Source organism: Pteronotus mesoamericanus, unplaced genomic scaffold, assembly GCF_021234165.1.
Source record: "Pteronotus mesoamericanus isolate MK-2021 breed Mesoamerican mustached bat unplaced genomic scaffold, CSHL_Meso_final contig_20, whole genome shotgun sequence".
Taxonomy (NCBI): Eukaryota; Metazoa; Chordata; class Mammalia; order Chiroptera; family Mormoopidae; genus Pteronotus; species Pteronotus mesoamericanus.
In genome coordinates, this window is record NW_026555085.1 from 37,024,486 (window position 1) to 37,043,601 (window position 19,116).

At 31.7% G+C, this 19,116-nt stretch overlaps 1 protein-coding gene across 5 annotated transcripts in view; it reads left to right on the top strand.

Moving 5' to 3' along the window:
* SENP6 (SUMO specific peptidase 6) overlaps positions 1–8,212 on the top strand; it is a 101,891-nt gene extending 93,679 nt beyond the window's left edge. For all 5 annotated transcript variants that reach the window (XM_054569639.1, XM_054569642.1, XM_054569640.1 and 2 more), the window contains 5 exons: positions 2,443–2,546; positions 4,803–4,891; positions 5,946–6,014; positions 6,113–6,263; positions 7,783–8,212. In XM_054569639.1, the coding sequence (XP_054425614.1) occupies positions 2,443–2,546; positions 4,803–4,891; positions 5,946–6,014; positions 6,113–6,263; positions 7,783–7,992 (623 nt within the window). In that variant the 3' untranslated portion in view covers positions 7,993–8,212. The remainder of the gene's footprint in view (positions 1–2,442; positions 2,547–4,802; positions 4,892–5,945; positions 6,015–6,112; positions 6,264–7,782) is intronic.
* Positions 8,213–19,116: the final 10,904 nt, after the last annotated feature.

A 19,116-nucleotide genomic window follows, 5' to 3' on the forward strand; every position in this document is an offset into this window, starting at 1 on the left:
CATGATTTAAAACAAAGTAATGGGACAAAACCTAGAGCTTCATATACATAAACCTCAGAAATTCCTAGTGGCCTTCCACTACAAATTAATGTTCTAGTTTTTAAAGTTGTAGTAAATAGCCAGTTAAAGTTGAGTAAGTAATCTCACAAAAGCTGGTGGAGACCAGTCAGGAAAAATCTATTTTAAGTAGTTTGCCTTTTTAATATTTGTTTGTTTTAGGTATTCTTTTTTTATTATAGTTTGTGCATTTGGCTTTTTGTTTTGTTTTTAGTATATGTGTAATGATATCAACTATATCTTCCTTAAAGGAAATTAATTTATCTATATTGTGTGTGATACACTGACATTTTTTATTCTCTTAAATGCTTGAATTAATCTGTTAATGATAGTGTCCTGTGGTTTGAAAAATGGTGCTCTATAGTGGGTCTGTGCATTTTTCAGGAATGAGGTCCCATAGCCTCATTTTTATCATGTTTCCAAGGGATCATTCACCAAGTACGTTAAATAGGAGTGTTTTCTCTAGAGGTGACTTTTTACTACCTCAGGAAGGGTGGTTAAGCAATCTGTCCTATATAAAATGATGACTTTACTAAAAATTAGGGTGTGAAAAGCTAGTAGAAATCTTTGTGTTATGATTGCTATCTCAGTAATTGATTTCTGTTTGGGCTGGGACTATAGTTGACAGAACTTAATGAAACATTTTAGACAGTTTTAATATAATTTTAACCATCAAATACATAGTCCTTAATGTGTTGTCTACTGATGTCAGATAACATGCTGTAGTAAATAAGTGGAATTGTATCTTACCACAGAAATTAGGGTTCTGGTTTTTTTTTGAAGGTCAACTGTAGGAAAATGTGTGGTATCACTATATCACTACTTGCATTTGTTGTTTTTTCACTTGGTCACTACATGAAATAGTTGTTTTGTATGGAACATGAAAAATGTGTATTTTTAAACTCTAGAGTCACACTCAACATCTTCAAATGATCTCACTATGAGAAGCTCTTGGGAACTGACACTAATTTGAGAGAATAGCTGATGGAATTAGTACCTTGCAGTTTATATCAGAGCACTTGTTTACTGAATGAAATAATTGAAGGAATTGACTACACTATCTAAATTATTTTCTCCATTTTTTGAAATGTGCATATAGTTGAATTTGTATAAGCTTCATGTTTATGTGACAGTTTTGTAGGTAGAAATAATATGCTGCTGGAATAACTTGATTGTAATTGACTAAGTGAATTTCTTGAGGATTCAAAGAGATTTCATTCAAATATAGTTGCTTTAGATTCAAATATAAAATACAGATTTTTGAAAAAGATAAATTAAAAAGTTATTCTCTGCATAACTAAATGATTTACCATAGCGCTTTATTAGTTATTTTAAGTAGTATGTTTTTGATCATGATGTTTAGATTTTTATAAATGTCTTTTTAGAAGCACATTTTATTTCTCTGTTCTCTCATTCCATCTTGCTTGTATTACTATTTTTAATTCCCTTTTAAAAACCTATGCCAAAATAAATTTTATCCTACCTTAAAACTATGCTTTTTAAAACTTGGAAATGGTATGCTCTATAATAAATGACATTGATGTATTTAGTATTGAAGTGCCTAACTTGGTTTTCATGTAAATTTATGTTCCTTGGAAACATTTTGTGTGATTAGTTTATTTCAGCAAAATAATTGATTTTTAAAAGTTTAGATTCTTGAAATAGACCTTTAAAAGTACTTATTTAAAATTTTTGTTATGTGTCATTTATTTTTGTACTACCAGCAACTGCATTAGACTTGTGTGGTTTTATTTTACTGAATAGTCTGTGAGTATAACCAAACATGAAAGAAAAATATACAGAGTTGGGGTACTCATCCATAACTACTATCCTAATATGAAGGTTATTTTCATTTTTGTATTTTTTAAAATTATTTGTCCAAAATCAAGCCTATTCTACTTAATTTTAATCATGTTTATTTTTTACCCAATATTGTACAATTTTCATATTTTCAGTTTTAATTTTTAAGATGTACAGTATTTCATGTTCTGCATTATGCTAACTGTATTGCTACTAGACATTTAGGTTATTTTCTGACTATTATAGCTTTTGTTATTAAAGATATCTGGCATACCTACCACACAAACATTTATTTATATATACATATATACATATATGTATTTAATATATATATTTATTCATATAATTGTTACCTAGTTTTTAAGTTTTAATGAATTATAGTGTCTGAATAGTAGAAGCAACTCTAATTGACATGTCAATCCAGAGTTTTAAAAAAGTAATTTATTTTATATTTGGATATCACATGCTAAGGCAGATTTTGTATGTTTCATTACTATATCCTTTATTGATTACTAGCCTGACATCACCTATGTACTATAAGTTATATGCATGTCCTTTTTCATTACATGTTTCTTATTAATACAGATGGTGTGAGCAAAATCAGACTAAACTATAGTGAGGAATCAGCTGAAGCTAGTAAAGCGCTTGAAGATGAACTCATTGACTTCTCAGAAGATCAGGATAACCAGGTGAAACCTGCTTGGCAAACAGTTCTCATTTTTTATCTAATTAAATGTTTTTCTTTGGAGTCCTGTAGGAAGTTTTCTTCAACCACTAATTCATACATCTGGATTTGGGTTTCAGCTCAAAACAAAAATTAATTACTCAGTTTAAAAGTTACTAGTATAAATATATTAGTGCTGTTTTGTTTTATTGGGTTGGCAAAAAAGCCTGTTTAATTTTTTCCATAAAATAAAAGACACATTTTTCATTTTCACCAATAACTTTATTGATTTCGGTATTTTGAGTATGTCAGCTATCTCCCTCTATTGGCTTCTAGTGGGTAGAGGCTAGGGGTGCTGCTAAACATCTTCCAATGCATAAGACAGCCCCACAGCAAAGAATTATTTGGCCAAAATGTTGATAAAACTTTGCAACCACTTTGGACATGTGTGATCAGTCACAGTACCTCTTCCACACACTGCACAAATGTTTTTTTGCATTTCAATTGAGTTTGAAATACTAAAGCATAATACTCCAAAAATGTTGCTTATTTTCTTCCATCTTCAGTATTAAAATGCCTGCAAAAATATCCACCAATTTTGATAAGCTTTTTTTTTTTTTAAATATACCCTGATATGATAGCTGTCAAAATACAATCTAACAAAATAGTTTCAAATGAAGTAAAATACAACCAAGTGCTACTAAAGCCATCATATGGAAAAAACTAAACGAACTTTTTGGCCTACCCAATAGTTTTAAGTTGCTTTTTCCCCCATAATGAATGAAGCTAATAATACCCACCCAGAACATTTTAATATAAGGTAAATTCTTTCACATCAACTCAGCCACCACCCCTACCACCCTTACCACCCCTACCACCCCTACCTCTTCCTCTTTTAAATCATTTATAAGCCATACCTAACCTTTGGTCTAACTTGAAATTCAAAGGGCACACGTTTGAATTTTTGATTATCTGGTGCATGAGCACAGCAAAATGATAGTTCTTCTTCCGTTTTCCCAGTGATTCTTTTTCTTTTGTTTAATTTAATATATTTGGCAGGAGCAGATAATATTTAGTTAAGACTAACGTAGGTCAACTCTAATATTTACTTAATGTCTCACTTGCTCTAATAAACTTTACTAATGCCAAGAATAAAGTATATTATTGAAAATATATAACTTCAGCTAGAGGGTTTTATGTTGAGAGAAAAGTTTATAAGAATCCTACAGTGTACAGTTTCTTTAATTCCCTAACCTTTCTTTAGTTGTTAGGACAAAATGAATTTATCTATCTATTAGTGAAATAGCTTTGTACTATACTGTTTCTTCTTCTTGTTTAATCTTCTTGTGAACAAAAGCCATTTATTTTTGGATGTTTAAAAGGTCAACAAAGTGACTGAAATACAGTATTTCTTTCCAAAACATACAGACATATTCAGATTGCATTTAAGATGTATAATGAGCACTTATGCTCTTTTGGTCGTAGCAGTTATTTCATTCAAAAGGTTGCCAAAAGCTTTTTCATAGAACAAAAAAAGCCTTATTTGTTTTACATTCAAGATAATTTATAGATCCCTGGCTGGTGTGGTTTAATAGATTGAATGCTGGCCTGAAAACCAAAGGGATACTGGTTCAATTCCCAGTCAGGGCACATGCCTGGGTTGCGGGCCAGACCCCCGGTGGGGGTTGTGCAGGAGGCAACCACACATTGATGTTTTTCTCTCTCTCTAAACGTAAATAAATAAAATCTTAAGAAAAAAAGATAATTTATAGAATAAGACACAATATCATTAAGTTATCTTCTCAAGTGAAGTGGATTTTTTTTAGGAAAACAGTGTTTCCAAATAACCTTGAAATATTTATGATTTAAAAAGGTTATGTAAAAGAATAATAAATAAAAATCATTCACATCTGATTGCAAAACAGTTGCCTTAGCCAACTAAGTTTTTGTAGAAATAACTAAAATCAGAACAGTAGTATTTGGAAAAGAATCAGTCATAATATATTCAGTGTTTAGAAATTTATTCTAGATTGAGTAAGTGATGTATCACTTTTTCAGAGACCTCTGATTTGTAGTTTCTTTTCATTAATATGTCAGTGTGGTGGCATTAGATAACTGGAGTTGAGTGACATAACAGATTTTCTAGTGTTTGATCGCCTGACTATAAATTGTTTTTTACATATTTGTTATAAATATTTTTACTCTCGATAGTGCTGTTTGTTAGGTTATTCATTGTTTAGATTGTATATTTTCAATACTAATAATAAGCTGTCTTTTATAGGATGATAGCAGTGATGATGGATTCCTTGCTGATGACAATTGCAATTCAGAAATAGGACAATGGCATTTAAAGCCTACTATCTGTAAACAGTAAGCATTACTATATATCTTGAAAACTACGTGATAATATTTATTTACATACCTTCATATAATAAAATGTGACTACATAGTTTTTATTTAAACAAGTACTTAAGCAAAAGTTATAATGGTTGTCAAGTTCAGAGAAGAAAACTGGGTAATGCCCAATGTCCAAGGATCAAACTGGGTAGAGAGTAATCATTTACATATTCTATTTGCTTATTTTCTATGTGTGCACACACAGGCACTTCTACCCCACATGAGAGTGCGTCTGTATTGGTTTTCAGAAGTAATATAATCAGTCTGAGGTATCTCCAGGGGCTTCTTAGGTAATGAATTACTGCCTATCTGTAGATTTCATCTCTTTTGATTTTTTTTTGTAGAAAATGTTGGCTGAAACTCCACTAGCAGCTTTTGAAAAGAAAACTTCATTTATAAAGACAAATATAGAGACCTAGAACAGTTAAGAGATCTGCTCCCAGTCCCATAAAATTTTAGCCAGGAGGAACCTAGAACTTTAAACATTCCAGGTCATTTTATACTATATTAGACTTGCTCACTTGGGTTTGTAACAAAATTTTGAAGGTTGAGTCTTATTTATATTGAGTGTTCAAAGTGGAATCTTGCAGAAATCACTGGATTCCAAATGAATTCTTACATATGATGATTACCTGTTTTCAAAATCTGTAATAGGTTTTCATTAAAAATGAGATTATTTTCTTCTGCTTTTGCATGGTCTTGCTTTTGGAAATTTGGAATATAACAAATCCAAATTTTCAAAATTGTTTTGACTTTGTACTAATTTTGAAGTAATTTTAGACACCAACTATGGAACTTTATGAAATATAATGATAACTAAGATATAATTAGATTAATATTCTGTTACTTGGTATTTAACATAACTATGGATCTTTAACTATTATTAGGGTGTGTATGTCTATAACATTTATTTCCCTTCCCAAGTTTTACTGAGGCATGCAGAAGGAATATTTTATTGTTAATGCACATCTCTTTACGCACTTTTAACATTATGAAGTGTTAACATTTGTTCATTTCTACTCTGCAGACCTTGTATCCTGCTGATGGACTCACTCAGAGGCCCTTCTCGATCAAATGTTGTAAAGATTCTAAGAGAGTAAGTTCAAAACTGTACCTTGTACTTTGTATCCTGGTGGAAAAAAGGATTGTATATATTTATATATGTATATTTTTACTATATATTCATTATTCCAGGTATTTAGAGGTGGAATGGGAAGTTAAAAAAGGAAGCAAAAGAAGTTTTTCCAAAGATGTTATGAAAGGCTCTAACCCAAAAGTACCCCAGCAAAATAACTTCAGTGATTGTGGTGTATATGTATTGCAGTATGTAGAGAGCTTTTTTGAGGTGGGTTTCAATTTGTTGGATATAATATAATAAATAATAAAATACTGCCTTGGATCTCATGTTAGTGTAAAAAACAGTAAGTAAATATTTTGAAGAGTTTGAAAAACTGCCATTTCAAAAATTATTCCAGAGAGCAAAAAACTTCCAAATTGGAGAATTTTTAAGGCATAGAAAGGTTGTATATTTCATCAAATCCGGCGCTTGTGACCTCATTCCGCATCACTATTCAACTCATCTCTCCATTAGTTCTTCCTACTCTTTCCTCCTCTCTCAAATGTATTTCTGGAGACGTGTTTATATTCTGTCTTCATTTCCACAAATTCTATTTCTCAAATCTCTGTAATATGACTTTATCCTCATTCCTACATTGAAATTGTTCCTGACCTCACAGTACCATTTGACACTGACCATTTCTGATATCATTCCCTTCCTTTGACTTGAGAGGCACAATACCACACATAATTCTCTTGGATATTCTTTACAATTATCATGACTCCTTTTTCTTTTCTTTATTCACCATCTGGTATACCACTAAGTCCTGTGAATTTTATCACTTCATATCAGATATGTTCAATTCTTACTCCTGATGCCACTTCTGAAGTTTACTAGCACCACTATTCTAAACTACTGCCTCCTTTCTACCTTCCTTTTTCCATGTTATTTTCCAAAAACCCACATCTAGTCATGTTACTTTAAATCTTATAGTGGCTCCCTTTTGCTCTTGGGTTAAAGAAAAAGTCATGTGTCCTGCATGATCCTACTCCTGTCTAAGCTCCTAGCCTCATTTCCTACCATTCTCACAGTGGCATTCTATATACCAGCCACCCGAATGTCATTTTCTCATATTGTGTGTGTTCTTTCTCGTCTCTAAACCTTGATACAGACTTCTTTACCTGGAATACTCTTTCCTGTTGCTTCTGTCATTTCTTACTTGGCTAACTCCTATTTAACTTCAGGTCTTAGCTTAAACATCACTTCTTTTTGGAATTGTGTTAAGCCCCCAGATCTGTATTTTTAGAGCACTCACTGCTTCTCCTGTTGTAATATTTGTTATAGTCATTGTTTGAATTGTTATCTGTCTGTGTAGACTGGGGTCAACAAACCTTTTTATAAAGGGCCAAATACTAAGTAGTATCTTAAGTTTTGCAGCTATACAGTGTCTGTTCCTTCTCAGTTCTCCTGTTGTGGCAAGAAAGCATCTACAGACAACATGTAAATGAGTTAATGTGGCTGCATTCCAGTAAGGCTTAATTTACAAAAGTAGTAGATACTAGGCAGAATTTGGCCCACTAGCTGCAGATGACTGACCCCTGATCTAGACTTGAAAGGTATGTAGGCAGAAATTATCTTATATATCCAGTACCTAGCAAAATGTCTGGCATGTGATAGATAATGAGTAAATATATACTAAATAAGTTATTGATTTCTCATTTTTAACTCTGGAATGCTTTTGTGTTTTAATCTAAGTTGTTATTTCTTCCAATTTTCTAATGTGCATTTAACATTTTTTTATTTTCAGAATCCAATTCTCAATTTTGAACTACCTATGAACTTGGCAAACTGGTTTCCTCCCCCAAGAATGAAAACAAAAAGAGAAGAAATCCGAAACATAATTCTGAAGCTGCAAGAAGATCAGAGCAAAGAGAAAAAAAAGCATAAGGACACTTACTCAACAGAAACATCTTTAGGTGAAGGAACAGAACAATGTGTCAGCAATATCTCAGATTGACCATTTTTGATGGTTGTCAGTGTGTCTTGAAACTCAGTGACTGTCACCTTTGGGTGTAGACAGTAAAGAACTGAAGTGCTCACTACTCAGAGTGATTTGGAAATGTTAATGCTTGTATAAATGTCATATAATTAATTTCCAATGGAGTATGTATTAAGTCTGTAAATATGTTAATGAGGCCAATTTTTCCAGCATTTATAATTATTTTTTTTCACTTGTTAGGAAGCTTTTGTTATGTATTTTCTGTTAATAGTAATTAAAACTGCAACTTCTAAACACAAAATAAATAAAAAAAATATTTATAGGAAGAAATGATTAATTTGATATTCTTTAGTGCATTTGTATTAAAGTCCTCAGCGGGTGTGATATGTTTCATGGGAATATTCAAGTATCTATGATAACTTCTTTGAGCTTTTTTTGCATTTGTCCTAAATAACTTGAAGTATGAATATAAGATGAACTCTAAGGCATTTTGAACAAGAAAGACAGCTTTATAAGCTTGTATAGCAGGAAAAAAATAACAGCTTTTTAAATTCATATATTCCCTTGTGTCCAGAGAGCTCCAAAATGGAATAAATATTTATAATTTTACATAAATATTTAAGAAGAATCAGTAATTCAAAGAATAATAATCTTGAATTATACTACTAAGTAATAACTGTATCATATATTATTGCCAACTACATTTCTGAAGACGTCTAAGACTCAGGTTAAAACTATTTTGGTAAGTGCAGCTCACATTTTAAATATCCCATGTTACCTTTCTATACTATAGTTTAAAATACTCTACAATCTGTGATATAGTTAATTGATAAACATTTTTAATCTGTGAACACAGTAATTTAAATAGGAATTTACTATTTTTTATAATGGCTTTTGCTATTTTTTCATTGCTCATTTTGTTCTTGTTATTTTGATAAAGTATCAGACGTTGTGCATGAGATTTTTAGTGTAAATTATTTTTACATGTAAGAGTACTATCTTTAATCAGCTGCTTAATGCAGGAAAAAAAAATCTACCTTGAATTTCCCTTTTAAATTCATAAAAATGTGATAGTTCTGATGACAGATTCACAACGCATATTGGAATCTTGCATTACCAGCTGAAATTATTATTTTCAAATGAAATGTTATACATTTTTTTAATTAACTTTGAGACTTGAAATATATATATTTTAAAAGTCATTTTTTTTGTTAAATAATGAATTTTAAAATGCACATATAACAAAAATATAGTTAACAGAAGGAAGGCCATTTTAATTATCATTTATTTTATTTTTAATCTGGCCATTTCTGGCATTGTGACCAACATTTTAGACTGTTTTTAATAAAATCCATGTGTGTGTTTGCAGTATATTGGGTGTTGTTAACACCCTGCCCCCGGCCCCCGCAATAAAAAACCTATTGAGACACACTCATTAAGGGGGGAAACCTTTAAAGTGTAAACTTAAGGAAGGTCATCATTAGCGCTATCAATTATGTTTGGTTACTTTGAGTTATTTTAACATTTAAGTTTCTGGTTACGTTATTTCTTTTTTATTTTAGGAATGTCCTAGAGCTATTAGCTCAGATACGAAAAAATCAAAAGAGCTCAATTTTGTTATTTACTGAATATGGACAAAAAATGGAAATTGTTTTTAAAAATACCTGGTAGTAGTAAACAAAATTGATATATATTTAATTTTTTTAATGTATTGTATTTTGTCAGAATTCGAAGGTACTGAAAAAACTATTCTAAAATGCTTATCTGTTTTTGTTTTAATTTCTAATGGTTACATTTTGCATTCTTAATCCTCAATAAGAGAAAAAATATAACTTGTCCTTTGGACCATGTCAGGTCAATCACATTTTGACATGAAAAATATTGGTAGATGCTGTTAGCTTTCTAGAGATAGAGTATTCAGATATTTGATATTTCTCCCACTCAAAATTCTATTTTTAAAAGTTATGCCAATGACTTTGTTTATTCTCTCTCTCTCTCTCTCTCTCTCTGTCTCTCTGTCTCTCTCTCTCTCTCTCACTCACTCACTCTCACTCTCTCACTCTGAAATCTTTGGAGACCGCCAGGTTGAGCTCCAAAACTAGACTTGAGAATCTTTGGTGTATATGCACATGTACTTGATGATTGTGTACTGTGGTACTTTTATATGTACTTTAAAGTGGCTATCAACCTTTTAGAATGTGTTACTAGTACTTAGAAGTTGTGAAGCAGAATTTTAAAGTTTAGTGGTTTGTTGCTAGACACTGAAACTGCATGGCGAGTATCTGGTGTCTTAACTAATTAGATGGATCCGTTGTATTTGTTTTCTTGTTGGATAGAATAACAGTTAATCATTTTTAGAAGAGTTTTAGATTACTTGCCATAAAATTTGTATGTGTCTTAGCTCTTGGTAGTTTAGGAGCAAAGTACGCATTTAACTAGTTCTTTCTCTTTGGTGTTGCTAAGGCAGCTGAAACTTAATATTATTATTTCAAGTTCACATAAACCTAAATCATTTAAGCATAGTGACTTGTGCTTAAACTATTAGTCAGCTATATGTAGGAGGTTTTATGTGAAAGGATAAAATAATTATTTAAATTACATAATGTTTTAAGTCACCAAAATGAATTCAGTATTTTCTTCTTTAAAAAACTATGATCTTTGAACATTTTAAGATATTAAAAATAATAAAAACAGCTTTAATTTTCCAGACATCACAGGTTGTACTTACAGTCACAGATGATTCACTGAACAGGAATAATAAAGAATATATTTTAATACACATATATGATCAAGAGTTGGTGGAGAAAACCTACTGGAATATTATAGGAAGAATAACTTAGAAGAAACAGAACCCTTAAGAGATGAAGTGGTGTAGTGCTGTACATTTAGAAGAGATGCAGATAACAAGGTTGCTCTAGAGATTACTTGGAAGACAAAAAGAGAGGAGATTGTTGTGGGGGCATACTACAGACTTGTCTAGCCACATGAATGTAGATGTAGTTTACCAATAAGACAACATAACACACAGGCAACACTGGACTATATTGGGAAATGTAATCTACTAAAGAATGTGCTGAAATACTCCAGCAGGACTTCTGGTACCTTTGTTGTTTTTTTACTCTTAGGGAGAAGAAAAAGGTTATGAAAACTGCTCTTCAAAACTTAAATTTAAGCACAGAGGAAGAATTGGTTGATCAAGTTGAAGAAATGTGTACGTTGGGGGAAAGTAGTCCTACCTTCTTAATTCTGACAAGCCACATCAAGGAATAATGGTAGGGTACCCTAAATTACTATTAAAGAAATCACAGTGCAAGTGTACTCAGGAAAATAACCATAGACCCATTGCCGAAAACAGAAAAAAATTAAAAGCTTACAGGTCTTTATTATCTTTATTGCAAATAACAGTTAAATTGTCCTTATTGTTAAATTATTACAGTGAAGAGTATCTTATCCAAAGCAATGATTTTTATCTAGAAATATGAATCAAAATCACTTCACGAGCTTTTTAAAATAAACATTGCTCAGCTCTTAACCCCAGTCGTGCCATGTATTTTCAAATAATTCCACACATCATTCTGGTATGCATCTTCTGTGTCAGGCCACTGATTTGAAAGGATCAATGTATGTTCCTGACAGCTTGCACATCTCAAAGGTAGTAAAGCTTATTTGCATTTTCTTGCAAATGCTTTAGATACTACTTTACTCCCATTCCCCCCAAATTCTCATTAAGAACATTGTAGAAGAGTTTATTAAGTTGCTATTACTAAGCCTTGAAAAATTATAAAGAAAATTATTAAGGTACTCAAAGATTAGAGACTGGCAGATAAATCTTGTTTTTCAAAAGAGAAAAAGATTCCGCAAATTGTAAAACATGTCAACTCGATAAGATTCTAAAGTGAATTATTTAAACTGATGGTTTGTGAATTCTTAAAAGTCACTAGGAATTATGGGACCTCTAAAATCAAGGTTCTTTTATATTTTTAATAGAATTCTGGACCAATTGATCTTGAATTCAGCTAGACTGGCAATTCTCAAAGTGTGTTTGATAACCCTAGTTTTGAGGGATATTTGTAAGTTCTTTGTTCAAATAAGTTTGTAAAAATTTTAAACCAAGTTACGCAGGTTTCTTGGAGCTTTTAATATTGAATATGCTAATGTGCAGAGTGATTTAACAAGAGGAAAATATAGAACACAGCATGCTAGGTAGAGAATTTGGACGTATCTTTCTCTTCCTTCTGGACTGGTTCTCTAAACTGCCTTATAAATGCCCCAGATCAGAAGACAGAGTTAACTATTTGGGGTGTGTTTGCTAACTGAACTTTAAGAAAAGATGTTTTGAAACTTATCTTAGTTTGGTTAATTATTTACATTTTATTTCACCAATAGTTGGGTATATGATTTGGAACCTTGAAAATAAACGATAGTGTCTTTTGGCAAAATGAATTTTCATGTGAAGCATTTTTCTATAACCATTGTAATGAAAAAATTACAAGTCTAATTCTTGTATATAAGTGGATTCTTTTAGAAAAAAGACAAATTTAATGATACTAAATTTTTACCACCAAATCCCCTAAACTCATCACAAGAAGAAATTGTGCAAAAATATGAGCGTGAATTGAAGGAATATTGGGAGGCTTAACTACTAGTATATATCTCCCCCAACTTCCACACTGTCATCCTTTACTTTAAAATTAAACTGCAAGAGACAAACTTTGTTTCTAGAAGCATTTTTCTTTTCAAGAAAGCTGTGCATAAAAATCACTATTAACCTAATACACTTTAAGTATTTTTAGTCCCTTAAATAACTGAAAACAAGTTGTTTAAGCCTGTTAAATATTTACTTATTATTACACTTATCATAATTAGCTACATGCATTTTGCTAGAGGATTTGATCCAAAACAAAGTTGATGAAAAGAAATTGATCCTTAGATATTGAATAAATGTTTTGAGTACCCATTTTGTATTAGGTATTGGATATTTAAAACAACCAAACCAACCTATATAATCTTATTAACCATTGTCCCCTCAATAAGTTGAATAAAATAAGAAAATAAAACAGCTGAGCAGATATCATCTGCTCCCCTCATGAAGCTTCCTAATGGTGCAACGGGAAAGACATCTGTTAATCAGCCTCACAAATTTATAATTTCAAATAACTGCCATGCAGAAAAGGCATAATGTGTATTCAGAAAATAGAGATTAATCTGGGAAGACTGGGGAAATCTTCCTTGAAAATGTGCCATTTAAACTATTGGTAGACATAAACTGAGCAGTCTGAGATGGCAGGAAAAAAATTGTGTTTGTAGCTTGTACAAGGGCCCTGAGGTAGGGAGATGTGTGACTTTTCCTAAATGATAATGGCTTCACTTATTAAGTAGTTATTGTATATCAGACACTGTTCTAAACTTTATAAATGTATGAATTTATTTATTCTTCATAATGACAGTATGAGATAAATACTGTTATTACTCCCAGTTTACAGGAGGACAAACTGAGGTCCAAAGAAATAGTTTGTCCAGCAAGCCTGAGCTAATAACACACCATCTTACCCTAGAAGCTTAGTTAACCTGGCTAGATAAAGGAAGTTGAAAATAAATAAAGACGCACATATTTTTTTAGAGATGCATATGGCTGAATCTTGATTACTATGGAAATTGGTTGTGTGGGCTGATTGGACTGTTATCTTTTAGAATATTTAAACATTTTTATAATTTTTAAAATAATATTAAAGAAAGCCTGTATAACTGGAGCTCAGAGTAAGGTGGAAAGGTCCACTGGGACCCAATCTTGCAGGGCCTTGAACCATATTCAAGATTTTGGTCATTATCCTAAAAAGTCACTGAAATATTTCAAGCAGAGGAATAACAGGATCAACTATGAATTCTATAGAAATCTCAATGGCAGTAATGAAAGCATTATAGGGGGGCAAAAATGAGTGCAAGCCTTGTAATGAATTTAATTATGAATTACTATAGGATAAAAGGTACAATTATGCCTGTGATCATAGGATGCTAAAAAAATAAGACATGATTTGAATATTGCATTTGAGATGTTCTTTTTCTCATCAGCAACAACAGGAGTGTTCTTTTGCCTCAGTCAGAACTAACTTTCTTTTTTCTTTTATGAACAAATTATTGTCAAAAATACTTAAAAATAAATGAAACGTAAAGCTGAAAATTGGACAAAGAATGATTAACTGAAGATATTGACAGATAATTGACTTTAAAATTATAAAGCATGTGAAGCTACCAAAGAAAATCATTATTTTTTTTAAAAAACCAAAGTGTTATATTTTTAAAACATAATAAAAAGAAAGTGTAAAATAGCATAAAATATCAACATTCCACTGTCTTCACAGGAAAAGTACTTCATCAATATAAAATTAATACAATTATGCTAGGCCATTTGTTGCCTGACATTTCCAAACACACTTCTTATGGAGACTGCCCAAAGCACCTGTGCCATAGCTAGTCCCCTCCCATCCTAGTCTGTCACATCCAGTTGGATTTGAGATTGATACCTGACCTCAAGGAAAGTTAGTTTGTAGTGATATGACCTGAAAGATTTAAGAAAGAAAGAAAACTAGCCGGATCTGATCACTGGAAAATTAAGTAAATACTTGCAAATTGGAAGTAGCAGGGGAGGACTTAAAATTAGTCTACTAAGTTACCTTATTTCTAAGGTAAACTGTATATATGTGTATATATGCATGCTAGACACTGTACATATTTATATTTAAACCTCTGAATTAAGGCTACATCTTATCAAGTAAGGAGCAAATTTTCATCAGAATTACCTGAAAGCCTTGATAAAACATATTACTGGGCCCCACCCTCAGTTTCTGATTCAAGATTATCTTCAGTGGGCCCTTCAAATTTGTGTTTCTAAACAAGTTCCTGGACAAGATCACTCTTTGAGAACCATTGATGTATTCCTTCTTAGTAGCATTTTCAGCGAGGTGTGTGAAATCTTTTGATGCATGTTAGACAAAGCAAGCATCAAAGTACCTTGGATTCAATGAAGTAGTATATGAAATTATTTTATCATATCTACTTGATAACATTTGTTAATTATAATTAAACATGTAAGTAATTCAGGCATGTGAACACACCACATAGCTTTGCTATTTTTTAAAAATCGTTATAGTCTGGATTTATCTTTCTTTTATAACATTTTAACAATTTTGTACATATTCTTTCATTCCCTCCCTCTCATATTCTTATGATATCTATAGTAATATATGTTTAAAATGTATTGTTTTTCTTACAAAAACTGGAATAATAATATAAACATTTTTCAGCATCTTCCTTTTGTCTCTCGCAGTATCTTGTGAAAAACAACTCAAGCCATTAGGTATAATCAAAGTCAAAATCAGTTATATGATGGACCAGAATTTAGCCATTCCCTTACTCTGTCATCCTGATTTGCTTGGTTATGCTATAGTAACAGTTCCAAAATCTCAGTGGTTTATCCTCCCCCAAAAGTTTTCTTTCTTTGGTCATGTTCCACGTCCAAAAGCGGAAAGCAGGGGAGCCCTTATATTACTCAGCTATCCAGACTTATAAAGCTCTAGATTGATACAAGAAGCTTCCATGGCCACTAGAAAGTAAGAGGGGAACATGGTGAGCAGCACATTGACTCAAAGCTTCAACCCAGAAGTGGCACGTCACTTCCAACCACACTGCACTGGCCTTAGCTAGTTAGGCAACACTCCTAATTTCAAGAGAAATAAAGAAAGTTGGTTTACTCTTGCCATATTTCCAGAAGAGGAACGTTTTTCAGCAGTTTAAGTTAACTACCACATTACTAATGGGCATTTACTTTGTGGGCATCCAGTTTTTTTTGCAACCATGAGCATGTAATGTATCTTGCTGTTTGTATTTCCTTATATGCTGGTAGTTTTATTTCTTGGGAATAGATTCCCAGCTGTTGCTGGATCAACAATCATATGTATTTTTAATTATTACAGATACCACCTTGTTTTCCAAAAGGATATAGGAATTTACATTTCTTCTACCAGTTTATTGAAGTACAAATTTTCCTACATCCCCAGCAGCAATAGGCATTAAAACTTTTTAATTTTGCAAGTCTTGTACATGTAAAGCTCTTTTCATCATTACTTTGATTTGCATTTCCCTTGTCTCTGTTTAAATTTATCTCTGCTTTAAATTTCATGACAGATGTACCTACTGTCTTATGTTTTTCCATTGAATTGGTAGTTGTCTTTTTTTCTTGTATTAATATTTAAGCCTTCTGCATGTTACATATCATCTATGTTATAAATATCTTTGTGATCTATTTATCTGTAGATTTCGTTTATATTTTCTATACCAAAATTTTTATTTTTATGCATTTTCTTAGTTTTCAACCTCAGTTAAGAGGCTTCTTCTTGACTTATGGTAGTACATACAGTTTCTTACTTGCAAGATTTAAAAAAAATTTTTAAATCCTCACCCAAGGATATATTTATTGATTTTAGAAAGAGAAAGGGCGAGAGAAAGCGAAACATCAATGCAAGAGAAACATGGATCGATTGCCTCTTGTATGTGCCCCGACCAGGGATCAAACCTGCAACCTTCTGTTGTACAGGATGGTGCTCCAACTAACGCACAGCACCAGAACTCAATTATAGTTTACATTCAATAATATTTTGTATTAGTTTCACATGTACAGCATAGTGGTTAGACAATCATACTTTACAAAGTGCAATTTTTTTTTAAGTATTCAAACTGGAATTTATGTGTATGGCAAAAGATATGAGTGTTATAGTCTTAATTTTATTTTAGTCACTTGTGTAAGCATCATTTATTAAAAATACTTTTTGGCATTAAAATGATTTTCCATCTTTGTCATATTAAATTATTATGTTAACTATAAGTTACTTCTGAAATTTCAGTTCATTTTTTATATTGGTCTACACATTATAATGCCTCATAATTGTAATGTACAGTGAAAGCTGTACCCAAAGGAGGTGTACAGACTTAAACACCTTCATTATTAAACCCAAAAATAAAGGAACTAAAACCTAATGTTAAAATATTAGAAAAAACAATAAAATTCATTTTTAAAAATCTAGGAAGATATTAAGGAAGATTAAAATTAATGAACTAGAACTTACTCTAGTAAGTAAGTAAGTAAGAACTTACTCTAACACATTACCATAATCTGTCCCAAAACCCCCCCACAAATTTTTTTTTTTAAAGATAAAGTAAATAAACACTTGAGCCAGATCAAGGATAAAATAAAATGAGAGAAGGAAAATAAAAAGGAGAAGGGGGCATATCACAGATAAAGAAAGGCTTCAAAAATTGACTTTAACATTCAACTATTCCATGCCATAAAAATAGGTGAAAATCTCCCAATTACCAGTAATTTGAGACCAGCATACCATTAGCAAAAAATTCTAGTAAAGATGGTGTCAAAAAGGAAAACTAAGGGGTTATGTAATAATGCACTTTGAGACGGACAAAATCTAAATATTGGCAGTTACAATCCAATTATAGCAAGTAAAAAATATCCCCAAGACATGGAAGGTGTTGGGTGGTAGGGTAGGGGAGAGTAATGCTGGGGGGAGGGGGATGAGGACAACTGTAATTGAACAACGACAAAAAAAGTTTTAAAATCCTGTGACCAAATTCAAAGATGTTCAGTATAAAAAATACAATAAATGTCATGTTAAAGATTAAAGGCAATTTATATGACATAAAAAAAGTAATATCAAGCACTACACAGGCCTTCATACTATTAAACATTGTTTTTGCACTTATAAGCAGATGTAATAACAAAATAACTGGTAAAATTTGGAAATTAAACATTTTTATTGAGTAGGTAATTATATAACTAGGAAAGTTAGGAAACCTGTTTTAAAAGAAAGAATAAAATTTGGTACATTGCCTGGATAAATATACAATGAGAATCTAGAAAAGAAATTGGGGAGAAAAATCATTCAAAATAATGATCAAGAACTATAAAATACTTAGAAATAAGTTTAATAAGAAAAGCACATGATCTGACTGAGAAAACAAACCTTCATTGATAAGACCTGCAGGAATGGAAAGATACATAGATAATCACATTCTTGGTGGAAAGGTATAATGCTATAAAAACCTCAATTCCTTCCTAATATATAACTAATTTAATTTTATATAATGCCAGTAGTGTTACTGTTTCAGATTTTAAAGTCTCAAAGCTTATATAAAAGAAAAATGCCTGAGAGGAGCCAGGAAAAGAGAGAATTGGGGTATCTGACAAAGCCACTGTAAACAAATCAATACAGAATCTGGGGAGGAGGACAATAAAATGAAGTATGATTAAAAAGACACGACAGACTGAGACATAGGAAGAGAGAGAAGACCACCTGCAAGAAACACCAACCACACAGGATGAGAAGGACATGGCAAATACTGAAGTAAGCCAGTAAGCCGGTTGTTCGTTATTGCCACCCCTTTCTTTACCTGCTGTTCATTTAGGTTGTGGGCTTTAGAATAAATTAATTGCTGATTGTCATCTCAGCAGTATTTTAAGTACTAATTACCATGTTATAATAAGTCCTTCATTCATTTTTAATCCTTAAATCATTAAAGACCTGGCTATAAATAGGATAACCACAGGACTCCCAGGGAGAATTATTCTCTAGACATAGCACTGGATATGATTTCCTCAAGTTGCCAAGTAACCTGAAAGCCCTGGGCAAGTCAAGGTTCATGGACTGGAGAATCCATCCTTTCTGGGACAGGGAATGGTTGTCAGACTTTTCCTGTCTTCATCAGGCTCTTTGACAAGGACATCACTAATAAATATATTTTAGGTTTTGCTCCCATATAAAAATCCAGTTGTCTGTACAGCCCCCTCCCTCCCTGCATCTCCCATCCCCACATTTCTCCTACACATACAAAAACCTGAAAGTTTCAGGAATATATTTCACTTATTTGAAGATAATACTGAATTTTGAAAATTTTGGAGAATATATATTGAGGCAGATTATTTTCTAATTCTGTTTAATATAATTATTGGCATGATCAATACATTTCTCTAAAAACATGTTTTAAAATATTCAAAAGCAAAATTAAAATTTTTTATTTTACCCCAAAATGACATCAGACATTTTTATGAATTTATTTGACTCAATTAGCTTAGATTGG